Consider the following 15,382-nt stretch of genomic DNA (forward strand, 5'->3'; position numbering starts at 1 on the left):
TGATATATTAAGTCTGGAGTTCATCTAATATTTCTATTTTTAACTGGTAAAATGAGGAAACTAGTTGATCTCTGAGGTCCTTTCAAGTTTACATATTCTATGATCCTGAACTGAAAATTTTTACTATTAGGCTGCAGAATCTAGGGAAGACAATTCGTCATGGAAATTTGTGGCTGGGATAGGAGGTAATAACCACTAGATGCCGCTATTGCTTCCAGCAAAGCTCATCTGGATGTTTTCAGAAGGATGGATAATCATGGAATTTAACACACTGTAAGCAGCCAGTGTAACCTATAAGGTTAGTCTCTCATTCACTTTTCTGCTGAGGAAACGGAGGCCAGAGAAATTTAATGATATTCCAAAGCCCATGTGACGACAAATTCTCAAAATATAACATTTTCTTTTACTAAAAACAAATTATTAAAATATAAGGGTAAAGGTAATTGGGTTCTAAAGTATATTTTTTTAACCTTGCTTACTTAAGCTTGGAAACAAAGAAAGTTGTATTAATATTTGTTCAAAACTAGCTTGAGGGGAACCTGGGTGGCTCAGTCAGTTAAGCAGCTGCCTTGGACTCGGGTTATGATCCTGGGGTCCTGCTCAACAGGGGCTTGCTTCTCTCTCCCTCTACCTCTCCCCACCCTACTTATTCTCTCTCAAATAAATAAAATCTTTAAAAAAACCTAGTTTAATATTCCGAAGTACAGATCCCAAGGTTATGGGATACTGTTAAATCTGTTATTTGAAGAGCAAATTCTAGATAGTTTATATAATATCAAAGTAACACTAAACATAATCAATATTACTATTATTCCATTTACTTATTACAAAGGAAAACTGAGCTTTTTTAAGATCCGTCAATTTTACGATTTTTCTATATATTGCCATTTATCTTAATCTGAAATGACTCTCTTTTACCTTCCCCTCTGGATCTATTCAGAATTAGATATAGTCTTAGTAGCTCTTCTTCCTGGCAGTGATTTCTTCAGCTACATTTTGTAGGTGCTCACAGATTGGTATCCTCTAGGGTTGAGCAGTGTACAACTGGCACAACTGTTCACAACAGCTCTGCCTGCCACTGAAACTTGAATCTCAGAAGGAAGCATAAAGAAGGCAAGCTATGTCCTAAGCTCCCCAGTGAGCTAATCTTTTGAAATTGCTTCTTTCTTAAGATACTGGCTAATAATATGGAGCAAAAACATGGCCCTCCCTAGCTTCTTCTCCTTGCAGATTTGTGTCAGCACAAAGACAAGAACATGATAGTTTTCTAAGCACTTTCTAGATGCTTGTCTCCCAAACATCCAGAGGCACAATCTGTGTGCTGCATGAAGGGAAACCAGAGAAATTTTCCCTCACCTTCCCTCTGCCAGGCTTGCCTATTCCGGCCATGAGGTCAGCATTTAAAGGCACCAGCGGCCAGCAGCTCTGTTCTAACCACAGCTGTCTCATAAGCCTAATTAAGAAAAGGTCCGAATAAGCACAATATTATTTGAATTCAAAACCTCAAACATAAAACGTGGCTTTAAATAATTACGTGCTGGGATTTTTGTCACAGCCTCACTCATCATAGTTCATTCTGCTCAGAGTACATTAAAACTCTTCTTATCACCAAAGAGGAAAAAAACTGTAACAGCAGCAAAGTGTCTTTAAAATATGTGAAAGTAAAATTTCCACTAAAGAGCAAATCACCTAATAAAAAATAACACTGAAAGGTGTTCCTAGAAACCAAATGCCTATTTGTAATCTCTGATTTCAAGGGAGAAAGTTGAAACTGCTAACCACTGTATTTTTGAGATGAATTAAAAACGTTTGTTAATTAAAAATAAAAGTGTTGCTTTTTGTCATCAGATTGCTCATTTTACATGTATGTCTCAATGTTCTACTTTGGCTCTAAATGAGAAAGATTCTAATAGGACATCGATGTGATTGCAATCATTATCAAATGAACTCTCTGTCCAGAATATTTTATATAAGAATGGAGCCAAATACTCTCTTAGCACTTGAGTGCAGTACAGCTTTTAAGAAAATAAGCACTGAATACAACTGACATCCCAAAGTCCAAGCTGTACACAAACTAAAGTATCAGAAGTGCTTGGGACACCACCTGGCAATCCTGTCCTCAAAGGCTGCTCACATTTAACTATTCTCGAGTTGTTCTGGGGCCCCTGCAACAATAGCTTCCACCAGTTCTCCCAAGAGTTAATACTCAGGTTTGCAGTCCAGCAAGGTCTCTGCAGCTGGCGTTCCAGACACTCACTGGCTCCCAACCCCAGGGAACTGGGTTTGGGAACTGCATCTCATTCCAAGACCAGCCTCCAGAGTGTGGTCTCCAGGAGTAGAGCAGGAAATGGAGTTAAGTTCTCCCATCAATTAGGGGTGGGCGGTTGTTATTGTTTTCTTTTTCCTTTTTAACCGTCCTTACTCTGAAACCATACCAGGTTTACTTTTCTCATAAAATGTCTTTAATCAGTGACTACAAAATATGATCCTAACCTGAATGGGACTGATTTGTTTGGTGCTTTCTCTTTGTCTAATGCACCCGCCAAAGGCAAGGTTTTTGTTTTGTTTTGTTTTAGCTTTTTAGCTTCATCTCTAGTATTCTTCCTCTGATGCGCTGACCCTCCTTTTTGGAACGGGCCTCTCTGTCCCTCACCCCTGCTTGCTTCTTTCCTCTCTCAAGTCCTGGATCTCCTGCACAGCTTGGTTACAAAGAGCCCCTGACCTGCCGCCTGTCTAGTTGGGGACCCCTGGCTAAGTGTTCAGTATCTTACCTTCTCCAGCATCTATCTGGAGAGGGGAAAGAACCGAAAATTAAGGTCCTTCCCTAAGTGTGATTTTAGTGGGCAGTGCAGAAGGCCCACAAAATGCAAATACTTCACTTTTTTTCAGTCCCACTCATGATAGCTAATTTCATGCGCCAACTTGGGGGTGGCCTGATGTAGTTGGTTAAATGTTCTTTTGGCATTTCTGTGAGAGTGTTTTGGGATGAGACTAACATCTAAATTGGTGGACCTGTGTAAAGCAAACTGCCCTCCATCATATCATGTAGGTGGGCCTCACTCAGTTCTGAACTGCTGAATTGCTGAAAAGAACAGAGAATGACCTTCAAGTCAGAGAAAATCCTCCAGCCTCCAGCCCACTGCCTTTGGGCTCTTCCTGCCTGAAGGCCCTTGACCTCCAGCCTCCACATCATCAGTCTGCAGATTTTGAACTTACCAGCTTCTATAACTATGTGAGCCAATTTCTTTATAATCAATGAATGAATCAGTCAATAAATCCCTATCTCTTTTATTGGGTTTGTTTTCCTTGAGAAACCTAACACCCCAGAGCCTACCTTACAGGTACAAGGGAAGTTTATCTTCAGTCTGAGCCACTAGTGTGGTACGGAATCTCTCTGCAGAGTGAGCACATCCCTTTAGGAGCAGGTATCTGATTCTTAAGGGTGAGTCATATGTTGTTGGAAAAAAGCTTCTATTAATTTTATCTACCCTATTATTCCCTTGAGAGTCCTTTACAGTGGAAGATACTGATTATAAAAATAATACAGGAGAAACATTTGTGGTTCCCTGCTCACATGAAGTAATGAAATGTGCTCGGCATATCATGCATGGATGCTCAGACTCACACATGAGCATACACATCCCACACTCTAGTCTTAATTCTCTAATAATTGGCAATCACAGTGGTATATTTTTTCACCCAGTAACCTGGGCTGACTTGAGGTGGAAATTCTACTAGTAACGATGTGCATTAAATATAGAATAGTAATATTTTTCTGTTAGACATATTTTAGAATGAGATTTTTGTTATTTTCTATGTTTTTAATGTTTAGGAGTACCCTATAATAGAGAATCGGACGGGCAGACTTTGTGATTTTAGTGTGAAATAAAGCTGACTTTAGATTAGGATTTGTGTTGAATGAAAATTAAGAGGATCTGATTAGATTGGCAAACAGTATTTATATTTATTAGAAAATTTAACTTATTTCAAGGTTTGACTTATTAGATTTATAAGAGCTGCTTATGCACTTACGAAGAAAATGCTTAAAAAAAAAGAAGAAAATGCTTATTAGGATTGCGGGCTGCCCTTTTGGGTATATGAAGTGCTGAGGAGAAAATCAAATACATAAAGTTTATAGATGGAGACCAAAGTGTTAAGAGATTTAATTCACACAGTTTCAATATAGAAGTCAATCTTGAGGGAAGCTTTATTTCTTCCTTGATATACTTAAATATTCATCATGAAATAAAACTTGATATTATAAAAATATTGGACTTATAGAAGCAGCATGGCAAAATGTGTAAGTTGAACTTAAATTCTCAGGAAAATCTAGGTTTTAACATTTATAAATAATACTATTTATAAACATATTATTTTGCTTTTTTAATTAAAAAGTAAAAAAATTGAATTCACTGAATGTTCATTGCAAGGCAACATGAAGTGGTCCTTTTTAGCCATAAAGTCTCCCTTAGCTTAAACACTCAGAGCTTGGAGCCTGGAGGGGAATGGACAGAGTAGCTTCTCTCAGGGGTCACAGGGCTGTCTCTTAGTCCCCAAACACTCTTCCAAATTCTTCGTTGTCTTTAATTCTTCCCTCCTTTCAAAGAGGACTCGTAGCACCAAATGACAAAGTAGCAGTCGGGAATAATCATTAGCTCCAACTCACTTCCTGGAACAGGATTTGATTTGCTAACACCTACAAAGCATTTACTGTAATCCAAGCATCTCACATGCATTTATATCACACTTAACTCTCAAATGACCGCTTGTTGCTACTGTCATTTTACAAGCAAGGAAACTTATGTAATGATTACATCACAAAGCTGTATGTACAAAATTCATGACTAAACTTTATTTTGCACTAGTCCTTCTATAGTAAGAAAAGTATTTCTGCTCCTTTCTGGGAGGGGTAGGAAGAAGGAAATAAATTTTTTCAATAAGAAACAACATAGGTTGCTTACTTGCCATTCCCTATGGTATCCAATCCAATCTAGTTCTACGGATACCAAGAATTACGTCCCAAAGAACTGGATCACTTACTGCTCTGCATGCATAGAGCATACATAATGTATGCATGGTAGCCAGACAATTCAGGAGGCCTTTTATATCTTTCCAGTGGGATTTTAATGTTCCACTATAATTTATTAACAGCTATACTTCCTTTAATCATACTATTCAGGCTCACTGATCAAAATGATAAATGCTTTCACACTCCGAGAGTATTAATTACCATATACCCTCACAAGAGTTCTCAACTTTGGACAAAGGAAACTAAAGGAACTTGTCCAGTGCAATCGACAGAAGCAGTGCCAGGAAGAGAATGAGATCCCTGGACTGCCTAACCCGAAGGCAGTGACCACTCACTGTGCCTCACATGGAGGATGTTCCAAAGTTATTATTAACATTCTTTGGAAACATACTTCTTGGAAAAGGCCTTAAACCATGACTGCTGAAAGGACTTTTGCAACCACTGCCCAGTTACAATATTGTTTCAAGTTCAGTCCATGAGTCAAATCCCTGTCTTCCTTCACACCTCCAAGGGTATTATGAAACTTCTTACATGGAGATATTTGGGAACATGTAAGAGCCCTGGATGGATATGGAAGAAATCACCAGCTCAGTTATTCAAAAACAGATTCCACAGTCTTTCACTTTTGCAAAACCATACAAAAAAATTGGCAGCTGATCAGCTATTAGGAAGTATTAAAAAATCTGGTGTTGCAGCAGAGGATGAATTTATTAATTAAGGGTATCACGTGTACATTCCGATGAGACAACATTTAGGAGAAAACTACTCTAATTTAGTAACATAATTGTATACTATGTTAGTTTTACAGAATTGAAATTTATACTTCATGTAAATACCAACTATACATCTGTTCCAAAATTTGTTGGCTAGTGCATAGCAGGTGTACAGTAAATAATGAAATGACGGAAGGAGTATGTAAGTAATTTAATGAAAACTGAAAACAGGTAAACTATAAATAACTTGAGATTGCTTTTCAACCATCGTTCTTATTTCTAATTGCACCTTGCATAGAATAGTTTACAAATTCCCTAATGACAGAATTGATTTCAAATTTTTGTAATGCTGGAATGATTACATTTTCCCCTCTGGCACTCAAGTACAAGCATGATCTGTATCCCCAGAACTAGAATTTCTGCATCAAGTGTGTGTGTGTGTGTGTGTGTGTGTGTGTGTCTTCCAACTGTTCTCTAAGCAAAACTGAGAGGACAATTCCTCTGCATTTCGATTAATATTAGTGTTTTACAAAAATTGTTTTAACATTTGCCAATGTCTTTTGTGGCACAAGTTTCCTTAGAGGTTTTTTATTTTTTTTTTAACAACTCTAACCTTTCTACACCTGACTTGCATTAAGAGTACTTCAGAGGGTCCAACATCTGTGGTGCAATACACTATACCACCCATAGGTGGCACTCTCCCAACACACTAAGGGTCCCATCAAATTTCTTCAAAGTTTTAGATCAAAGACTTTAAGTCTTTATGTTCAATTTACTTACAATATGTCTAATTACTTTAATAATTTACTTAATAGAAGTCTAATTATTTTAACAAGATAGCCAAAGACACTGGGAACCCTGGGTATTTTATTATTATTACTATTTCAAGATTTATTTATTAGAGAGAGAGCATGCATGCGCATGAACACACAGCATGAACAGGGGGAGGAGCTGAGGAAGAAGATTCTCAGACTCCCCGCTAGGCATGGAGAGCCTCTACAGGGCTCTATCCAAGGACCCTGAAATCATGACCTGAGTTAAAATCAAGATTCAGATACTTAACCAACTGAGCCACTCAGGTGCCCCAACTCTGGGTAGTTTAGATTCCAGTACTGAAGTGTGCCTAATTTTCTTTCACATGGAGGTTAAGGGTTTTTATTTCCAAGAGATAATGGCATCCCAAATATCTTGTAATTCATAGGTACTTTCTCCAGAAAATTAAAGTTGATACTTTTAAGAGTAGCAATAAAAACATTAAAAATTCACTTTGTATAAATGCAAGGCATCACCACATTTTACTTTTCAAGAATTACTGCCTTGCTGTAGTCCCTTAATTCATCAAACATAGATCATTCTGCCCACCAGTGTGCTAGACTCTGGTGCACAGCTGATGAGACACCACCTCCGTTTTGCTCATTTTGGTACCTTATCACCTAGCTCTAAAGCTGTAGTTTCCCTAAGTCTTGCTTATGATATGGATAAAATGGCTTGTTTTCTCTGACTTGGTTTTCCAAACAGCTTTTCTCTCCAAGAGTCTGGAATGATATATTGATAATGAGCTCAAATCTCAGGATCCTCCCAAAGCAGTTCAGTCCCTCTCCCTCAAACATTTTTAAAGCAGGCAGCATTCAAGGGTACAGAGAGGGGAAGGAGAGGGGGAGGTGGGAGCGGGAATAAGGGAACTGAGGCCTCTAGGGGAGGCTGAGGATGGGAAGACTGTCGGCACACATGATGCCTTCAACAAACTGTGCACTGTCCCACCTGCTAGGTCTCCCTCAATTGTCTGGAACCTCTGCTAATGCGTGAGGTCTGGCCTCCAAGACTTTCGCAGAGGATGAAGATGGGATCCTAAGCAGTCCCAGAAATGCACTGAATTATACATCTATATAATTCTCATGTAAAGTTGCCCTGCTGTATCTGTCCCTCTCTACTCATTTCCCTAGCATGTGGTACCAATCCACACGATGCCATCCAACTGCAGAGAACACTACTGAACAAGCCACTCCCACCTCCTCCAACTACCAGTATTCTCAGATGTAGTTGCTGCCTTAGCAAGAATTAGTGCCCATGACCTATTGGACCAGAAGTGTGAAAGCCTGCTCCAGAGCCAAAGCTTTACTTTACACTGCACTTTAATGCTCAAAGCTGATGACAAGTGCTGCGATTTATTCCTCAAATTCCTCCAGCACTGTTTCCATCAGTAACTAATTGTTCCCCAAAGCAGTGCTGAGCTCTAGGGAAACTGGACGGTTCAGTGCCTGAGAGGCTGGGATTAATCCAGTGCTTATACTAACAGACAATGTGGTCCTTTTCAACTCTCAAGATATCCATGAACAGCATATTTAAAAGGTAAAATGACAGAAATTATGAATAAACACGTTTAAAGCTCACGTTCTTTGTTTCCTCTTAGCTACAGCATTAAAGTTGGTTTTTAACAAAATCACAGTGGATGCTCTTAGATGTCTTTAGGACAGATTGCGAGTGTGGTCTGAGGACCAGCAGCATCCTCATCATCTTGAGACTTGCTAGGAACACAGAGTCCTGCCCACCCCTCTGCACCTAGAAACCAGAATCTGTTTTTGGTAAGATCTCCAGGTACAGGTAACGGACATGCCCACTGATATTTATGAAGCAGCAGTCTCGAAAAGCAAGTCTTAAAATTGAGTCACACAGAGACAAAGTAACAAGGTTGCATAGATAAGAAGATGCCAGAGCAGGATTCACACTCAGGCGACCTGCTTCCAGAGCCCCTGTGTTGACATCCATGCTCTGGTTCCCCTCAGTGACCATATTCCAGCAGAAAATCTCAATGGGAGATGGTCTGCTGTAGGTACAACTAGAATGTCAGCTGCTGATCAAGGAGCATGGTCGGAGGACCTCTGGAAAACCTGCTTAACTGTGCTGTGGATCCTCTCTGTGGAGAATAAATGAGTCATTTATTCTGAATCCACAGAGTGTAGTGCAGGCCCATAATCTTAGGAGTATAACAGAAATACTCCTTCTGGGCTGCTTAACTGATTCCTGTCCTCTGACGAAAACATTTAGAACAACAGTTTTCAACATGTGTTCTTTGGAGCCCTCGTATCCTTCACAGATATCTCAAGAGCCTAAGTACTTCCTCCCCCAGGCAGCTCCTCCAGCATCTTTGAGATTAATCAATTTATGTGTTGGAGGTTAAAATTACAATTCAGTTGACATATGTTTAAAAAAAATAAAAGATTGAAAACCAATGAGTATCATTTCCTGATAATCGATATCCCCCTAAAAATATTATACACAGGTTGTATTTGTTCACATATATTTCCTCAAATTTACATTTTAAAAATGTGTTAAGTCTCAGCTAAACATAATTGAGGCAATATTCTAAAATTAATTTCTAACAGCAATATGCTGGACTATTCTTCCAAAAACTAGGTCAATTAAATTTGATTTTCAAAGGAACTGGCTTGTCAGATTTACATGCAGTAAATACTTAATATCATAGGATCAGAACAGGGACAGAATAAAATGCAAATATGTGCAGAATCTCCATAAAGGAGTTTCCATAAAGACAAGCATACATACCATAAACCCAAATATTCGGGTTGTCAACAGAATATGTACAAAGCTCCTACAAATTAATAAGAAAAAGACATAAAGTCCAACAAAAAACGACCAAAGGATATGATAAACTCACTGACAAAGAAATACATATCACTTATAAACAGAGAAAAGATACTCTAATTCCCTAGAAATAAGGGAGATAACATGTTAAGATACCCTTCTCACTCACCTGATAAATGAACTTTTAAAGAAACTGAAAATAGCCAATGGTAGAAGGGTATGAAGAAAGAGTCATTTCCTATGCTGCTGAATGCAAATTTGCACAATATGTTCAGAGTAATATAGTAAATGTAAAGTACAGGTACTTCCCAACTCAGCATTTTCAGCTGTAGGAATTTTGCAGGTATGTGTAGGATACAAACATGAAAGTACACTGCAGCAATGGTCATAGTAGGAAAATCAAGATCGAGCCAAGACATGGGAGGCACAAGCAACCCAAATGTCTAGGGCCAGAGGTGACTAAAGAAAACCTGGTACATCCATCAAGTAGTCTGTGCAGCCATTTAAAACTTACCATCTTTCATCAATTCTAAGATACCACAGATTGTAAAAAGCATTTCGATGTAATAGACACTATTAAAATGTGAAACAAAGGCTTGTGGCTGTTGTTTGATGCCATCAATTATAAGATACCCCCAATTTCAGAGATGCTGAAGAGTAAGACAAAAAAACAAAGTGTGTTTTATGGATGATAGGGAATTCAGTTTTAAATAATGCTCTTAAATATATGGGCGCTTAGCTAGCTCAGTGGGTTAAGCATCCAACTCCTCAGATCATGATCTCAGGGTCATGATCTAACGGGTGGTGAACTCTAGCTCCACATTGAGCCTCAGCAGGGAGTCTGCTTGAAGATTCCCTCTGTCCCTCTCCACTCTCTCTTCTCTCTCTCAAATAAATGTTTAAAAAATATAAATATATAACAATAACTAATCCAAATGCAGCTATATAACAACATTTAATGTGTAGGAAAAAGGTTTGGATGATGTAAAAAAAAAACACAGTTGTTAAGAATGAACATCTTTAAGGAGGAGGGGCGTGCAACTGATGCAGTAGGTAGAGACGGACAGAACATCTTGGATTAATTCTTTAGAAGGGGTATGTGTTATTTGAAAAAAATTAAACAACAAAAACCCCTGGCTAAGTAAAATGATCTGAGGGATTAGAGCCCCGTGAGATGTCTCAAGCCCCAGGGTGCCCACTTGCTGTGGATTTCACTCCTGCCTTCCTGTGGCATCTGCCTCCTGGAACAGAGGCCACAGAAATGCTAATAATTATACCATTCCCTGTGTTCTGCTCTACCTACACCCTCCCCGTCCTCAACAACTCAACAAGATAGATATAAATGCCTCTGTTTTCCAAAGAGCTGTACTGGGTGAGGTTATTTTTCCCAATGAACAGTTCTGGATTCCCAACCCAGCCTGTCTGACCCCAGAACCCATCCTCTTTCCACTTCCGGGCTGCTAACATCACCATCTATTTCTTTATGTATTTGCTCTTTATCCTTTGCAAATCCTTTTTCTTTTATGGCATTTCAAATCATTTTCTTTTTTTATGCTACATTGGTTTTAAGTTATTGCTAATCTGAAAAAACTATAAAATAGCTTGAAAGTTGCATTCTAAATTAACTGGAAATAAATGCATTTGCTCTTTTTGAGAAATTCTTCCCCTTGTGGCCATTCTGAGAATTTTTAAATTATAAACTCCTTATTTTATACCCACACAGTATCTTTCTAGCTTTAGCAAATAGATTTCATAGCTTAAGACTAAATGGTATACCAAACACTTTCCAGGGCTTTCTTTTTTTTATGTATTTTTTTTTATTGGATTTCAATTTGCCAACATATAGTATAACACCCAGTGCTCATCCCATCAAGTGCCTCCTCAGAGCCTGTCACCTAGTCACCCCATCCCCCTGCCCACCTCCTCCTCCACTACCCCTTGTTCGTTTCCCAGAGTTAGGAGTCTCTCATGTTTTGTCACTCTCTCTGTTTTTTCCCACTCAGTTCCCCTCCTTTCTCCTACAATCTCCAGGGCTTTCCTTTAAAGAGCAGTTAAGTGGCTGCCGCGGTAAGAAGAGAAGCAAACAGTCAAGGCACAAGCCAGCAGTCACCCAACAGCCCAGAGTCAGCACCTTCCAGTCAGTCAGTCAGTCCTCCCCCAACACAAGGAGAGGGGAGATAGATCCAAAGCCTAGCTGTTGCATTTGCCATTTGACCAAAGATTTATCCTCAGATCTAACCCTTAAAATGAAAGGACATTTGTTCAAATACATTTTCACTCACTTCCACCTCTCTTCCTTTATTGTTCTAACCCCTTTTTGATCTCTCTCACCAAGAGGCTGACACAAAAATCGGGGCTTTGACCTACAAAGATTTTCTACAGTCTCTAATACTTTTTGCTCTAAGTAGACTGTTAGAAATAGGAAGACTGTAGGAAAAAAGGAAGTATCAGGAAATATAAATTCTAAAGATCTTTGCCACCAATTGCAAAGTTGCATTATGCTTCTTTGTGTCATTTATCTTTTTTTTTTTTTTTTTTTTGGTGAAATAGAATGAGGATTTCAAAAGTTAATGACAGGGTCTGGACTGGAGGTAAACCAAGAGCCAGATGTTTATGCGACCCTGCTCTTACACACACCACACACACACACACACACACCTCTGATGAAAGGAATCAGGAGTGAAGATGAAGATACAGAAGGCTCCAAAGGAGGGGAGATGAACTGGTTCCCAAAGGCCTCCAGCAGAAGGAGCTGGATCAGGGCTCACCTGAATCCTTCATGGGGCACAGGGCACACTGCATACCCCAGGCCTCTCCATACAAACAACAGCACTCAGTGTAGGTTGTCTGCTTGCCAACAAGAGGCCGGCTACACACATACTCATCACTCAGATGTTCCCAGCACAGATCTTGGTAGACATCAGTTTCTTCTATTTGTTCTGAAAGGGAAAACATGGTTCCATGACAATCACACTGTTATTCCTATTTCATAAACAGTGTGGTAGAAGCCAATGAGTCTCAAAGTTTCCATCTCTATTTCTAAGACTGACTTCCAAGTACAAGTTTGAAGCCAGCCTGGTCTTTCCATGGATCAAACCTGTCATCTCCAACTGGGTGTCATTCCGTCAGCTGAAATTCAACCTGCCCATCATGTTTCAATTAAATCCCTCCCTCTGCAGCTTCATTATAGACAGCACTGCATTGTCTTCCTTCTATACTCCATAATCCTAAAGCACTTCTGATTTCCCAATCTTTCCTTTTTTACATTTACTCTTCTGTCAAATCCTACCATTTCTTTCTACATAACACTTTGCAGATTCATGTTTTCTCACCCAATTCATCCACCAAAGCCCCAGACTAGTGACACTTCATGCTAAACTTGATTCCAAACTTCTGCCTTTCAACTGACTCCATCCAAAGCAGTTCCTTACAGTGATGATGGATAGATTAATTATGCCAATTATGAGTAGCACATCATCTGATTGGGGATGAACAAGGATTCCAATCAATGGACACCAGGGGTCTCTATCACCTTGCTGGATTCCCCTGTCTGCTCTGCCCTGTCTCATCTGTATTCTCCAGTCCAGTCAAACAAGCCTGATTATCTTTCTCTCAACTCATGTCTTCCTCAGTTGCCTTTAAATGTGGCAAACACTGGCCAGAGAAGAGCCCCGCTATCTGCTCAGCCAGTCCATATTTTGTTATCTGTTAAATAAGCACATGCAGGGTATGGATTCTCCCACATACTGAAGATATGCAGCTTATTGTTTCTCTTACAATTATTCTCTTTTATTATTTTTAGTATCTCCTTTTAATTACTCCAAAATACCCGAGGAGTCATTTTTCTATTTCCCAGTAGCTCATATTTCAGTCAAAAGGAAAACCTTGCCATTTCTTTAGACACAGACTTGCACCTCACATCCGAACATACCATGTGATTCAGTTGGCCGTATACATCTTTTCTCTGAAGCATCCAGGACCATGGGATGGGTACAGAAGCAGTTGTAAGAGCCTTCTGTATTAACGCACTGGCCATCAATACAACTGTTGGGGTCCTGACATTCATCCATATCTTAAGAGAAAAAAAATTATTAAAGAAAACCAGCAATCAGTTGTACCTCCTACACTTCCCACACTTCCCACACTGCTAAATTTAGTCCAGATTCCAGGGGCTGCCACATTTTAATTAACTACACATCATCATCCAAGAAAGAACAGCTCTGACTCTAAAAATATTAAATTGTATTGATTGGAAAAAATAATGGTGTCCTGCTGCTGCTGACATTAAAGAAAGAAAACATTTAGGAACAGGATATGCTTAGAAATTGAAGATAAAATACCTCTTTATGATAGTTTTAAAATTATTTCCTTTTGCTATGTTTTTCTGCCTAGTGTATATGGTTTTCTGCTTAAGCCTTAAAGTCTGGGTCAGTATTTAAAAATGACTCTCACTTGCATGGTATGAGTGATGAAACAGGAGGCTCCCCAGACCAAAAGAACACTTCAGTTAAACCAGTGACCTGAATTATAATTCCACATTGAATATTAACTCTTTGCTTGAAATCTGTTCAAATAGTATGGAGGTTTTTTATTTTCTTAAATCTTACTCAAGAAAAGGATCCATAAAACATTTAAAGATCTTTTCGACACGTAACGTAGATGCAAAGGAATTGTTTTTACTACACAGTATTACTTATTTTTTCCATCTGTGTATTTTCACAGCACCATGTATCCTCTTAATACTTACCAAAGCACTGCAATTTGACGGGATCATAGTATGTCCCCTGCTTACAGTAGCATTCATAACCGGGCTGAGTGTTCAGACAGAAACCATTTTTGCAGATTTCTTGCCCAAAGAGCATGCATTCGTCTGCATCTGTGGGGGAAAAATGGAGAAAGAGAACAGTTAGCTTTGGTCGTTCAGTTAAAAAGAAGAGTCTAACCAATATGGGGCTTCAAGTTAAATATTATAATATTCATATTATATTTCATTCCAAAGAATCTTCAGATACAACATCAGAAAATTCTTCAAGTTAGGCCTAACTCACAGATGTGGAAACAGAATCTGTGATATTTGGGGACTATGTTCAAAACATTATTGGAGAAGGTCTTTTTGTAAATATGATTTCTGGGCTGCTACCTATTTGATGAAATACTCGATGGATTTCACAATGCAACCGACAATATTTTTTTTTTAATTTTATTTGATCTAAATTCAACTGGTTAACATATAAACAAGATTGGCTTAATAGCATACCTTTTAAGAAATGTACCTTTCTATAAATGTGTATTCTGGCCCATTAACTAGTTGAGATGAAAGAACACTTCCAAGAAGAGTTTGATGGAATTTGATGAATCTTCCTTTTTGGTGATAATGACCAGCTAATAAAAGCACAAGTTTCTAAGGGTGTTGGCAGACCTATTCCTTCACAGAATTTAGAATGCTCACCATCTGCAGACCTCAGTTTACTCATTGGTAAGTTGGGGCAAGAGGAACACCTGTCTGATACAATTAAATGATATAAATCCATGTAGAAGATTCCATAGATGTTCAAAAACTTTTATCCCCTTTCTTTCATTGCTATTGTTATTTTATTTTATTTTATTTTTTATGATAGTCACAGAGAGAGAGAGAGAGAGAGAGAGGCAGAGACATAGGCAGAGGGAGAAGCAGGCTCCATGCACCAGGAGCCCGACGTGGGATTCGATCCTGGGTCTCCAGGATCGCGCCCTGGGCCAAAGCCAGGCCCTAAACCGCTGCGCCACCCAGGGATCCTGATTGCTATTGTTATTATCATTGGTTCTAGCATTTTAGAACAAATATCATGTCATTAAAAAAAAATCACACGCTCCATAGATGAATCACTCAAAGTTACATAGCAAGTGGTAAAGTCAAATCCATAATACATAGATAGCTGTTTGGATCTGCAACTAATATTCCAATCATTTACAGCACTGCTAAGACAGGGTGAAGAGGAACTTATTTTATTTTATTTTTTTTAGGAACTTATTTTTATATGAAAAAGAAGGTCACTTT

General features: G+C 38.8%; 1 protein-coding gene across 13 annotated transcripts in view; it reads right to left on the minus strand.

The window, feature by feature from the left end:
* The window catches only part of LTBP1 (latent transforming growth factor beta binding protein 1), a 390,140-nt gene that overhangs the window by 13,715 nt on the left and 361,043 nt on the right, over positions 1 to 15,382 (minus strand). For all 13 annotated transcript variants that reach the window (XM_041755926.1, XM_041755923.1, XM_041755924.1 and 10 more), the window contains 3 exons: positions 14,093 to 14,221; positions 13,277 to 13,417; positions 12,114 to 12,284 (listed from right to left, as the gene is read on the minus strand). In XM_041755926.1, coding sequence (XP_041611860.1) covers positions 12,114 to 12,284; positions 13,277 to 13,417; positions 14,093 to 14,221 — 441 coding nt within the window. The remainder of the gene's footprint in view (positions 1 to 12,113; positions 12,285 to 13,276; positions 13,418 to 14,092; positions 14,222 to 15,382) is intronic.

Source organism: Vulpes lagopus, chromosome 5 (assembly GCF_018345385.1).
Source record: "Vulpes lagopus strain Blue_001 chromosome 5, ASM1834538v1, whole genome shotgun sequence".
NCBI lineage: Eukaryota > Metazoa > Chordata > Mammalia > Carnivora > Canidae > Vulpes > Vulpes lagopus.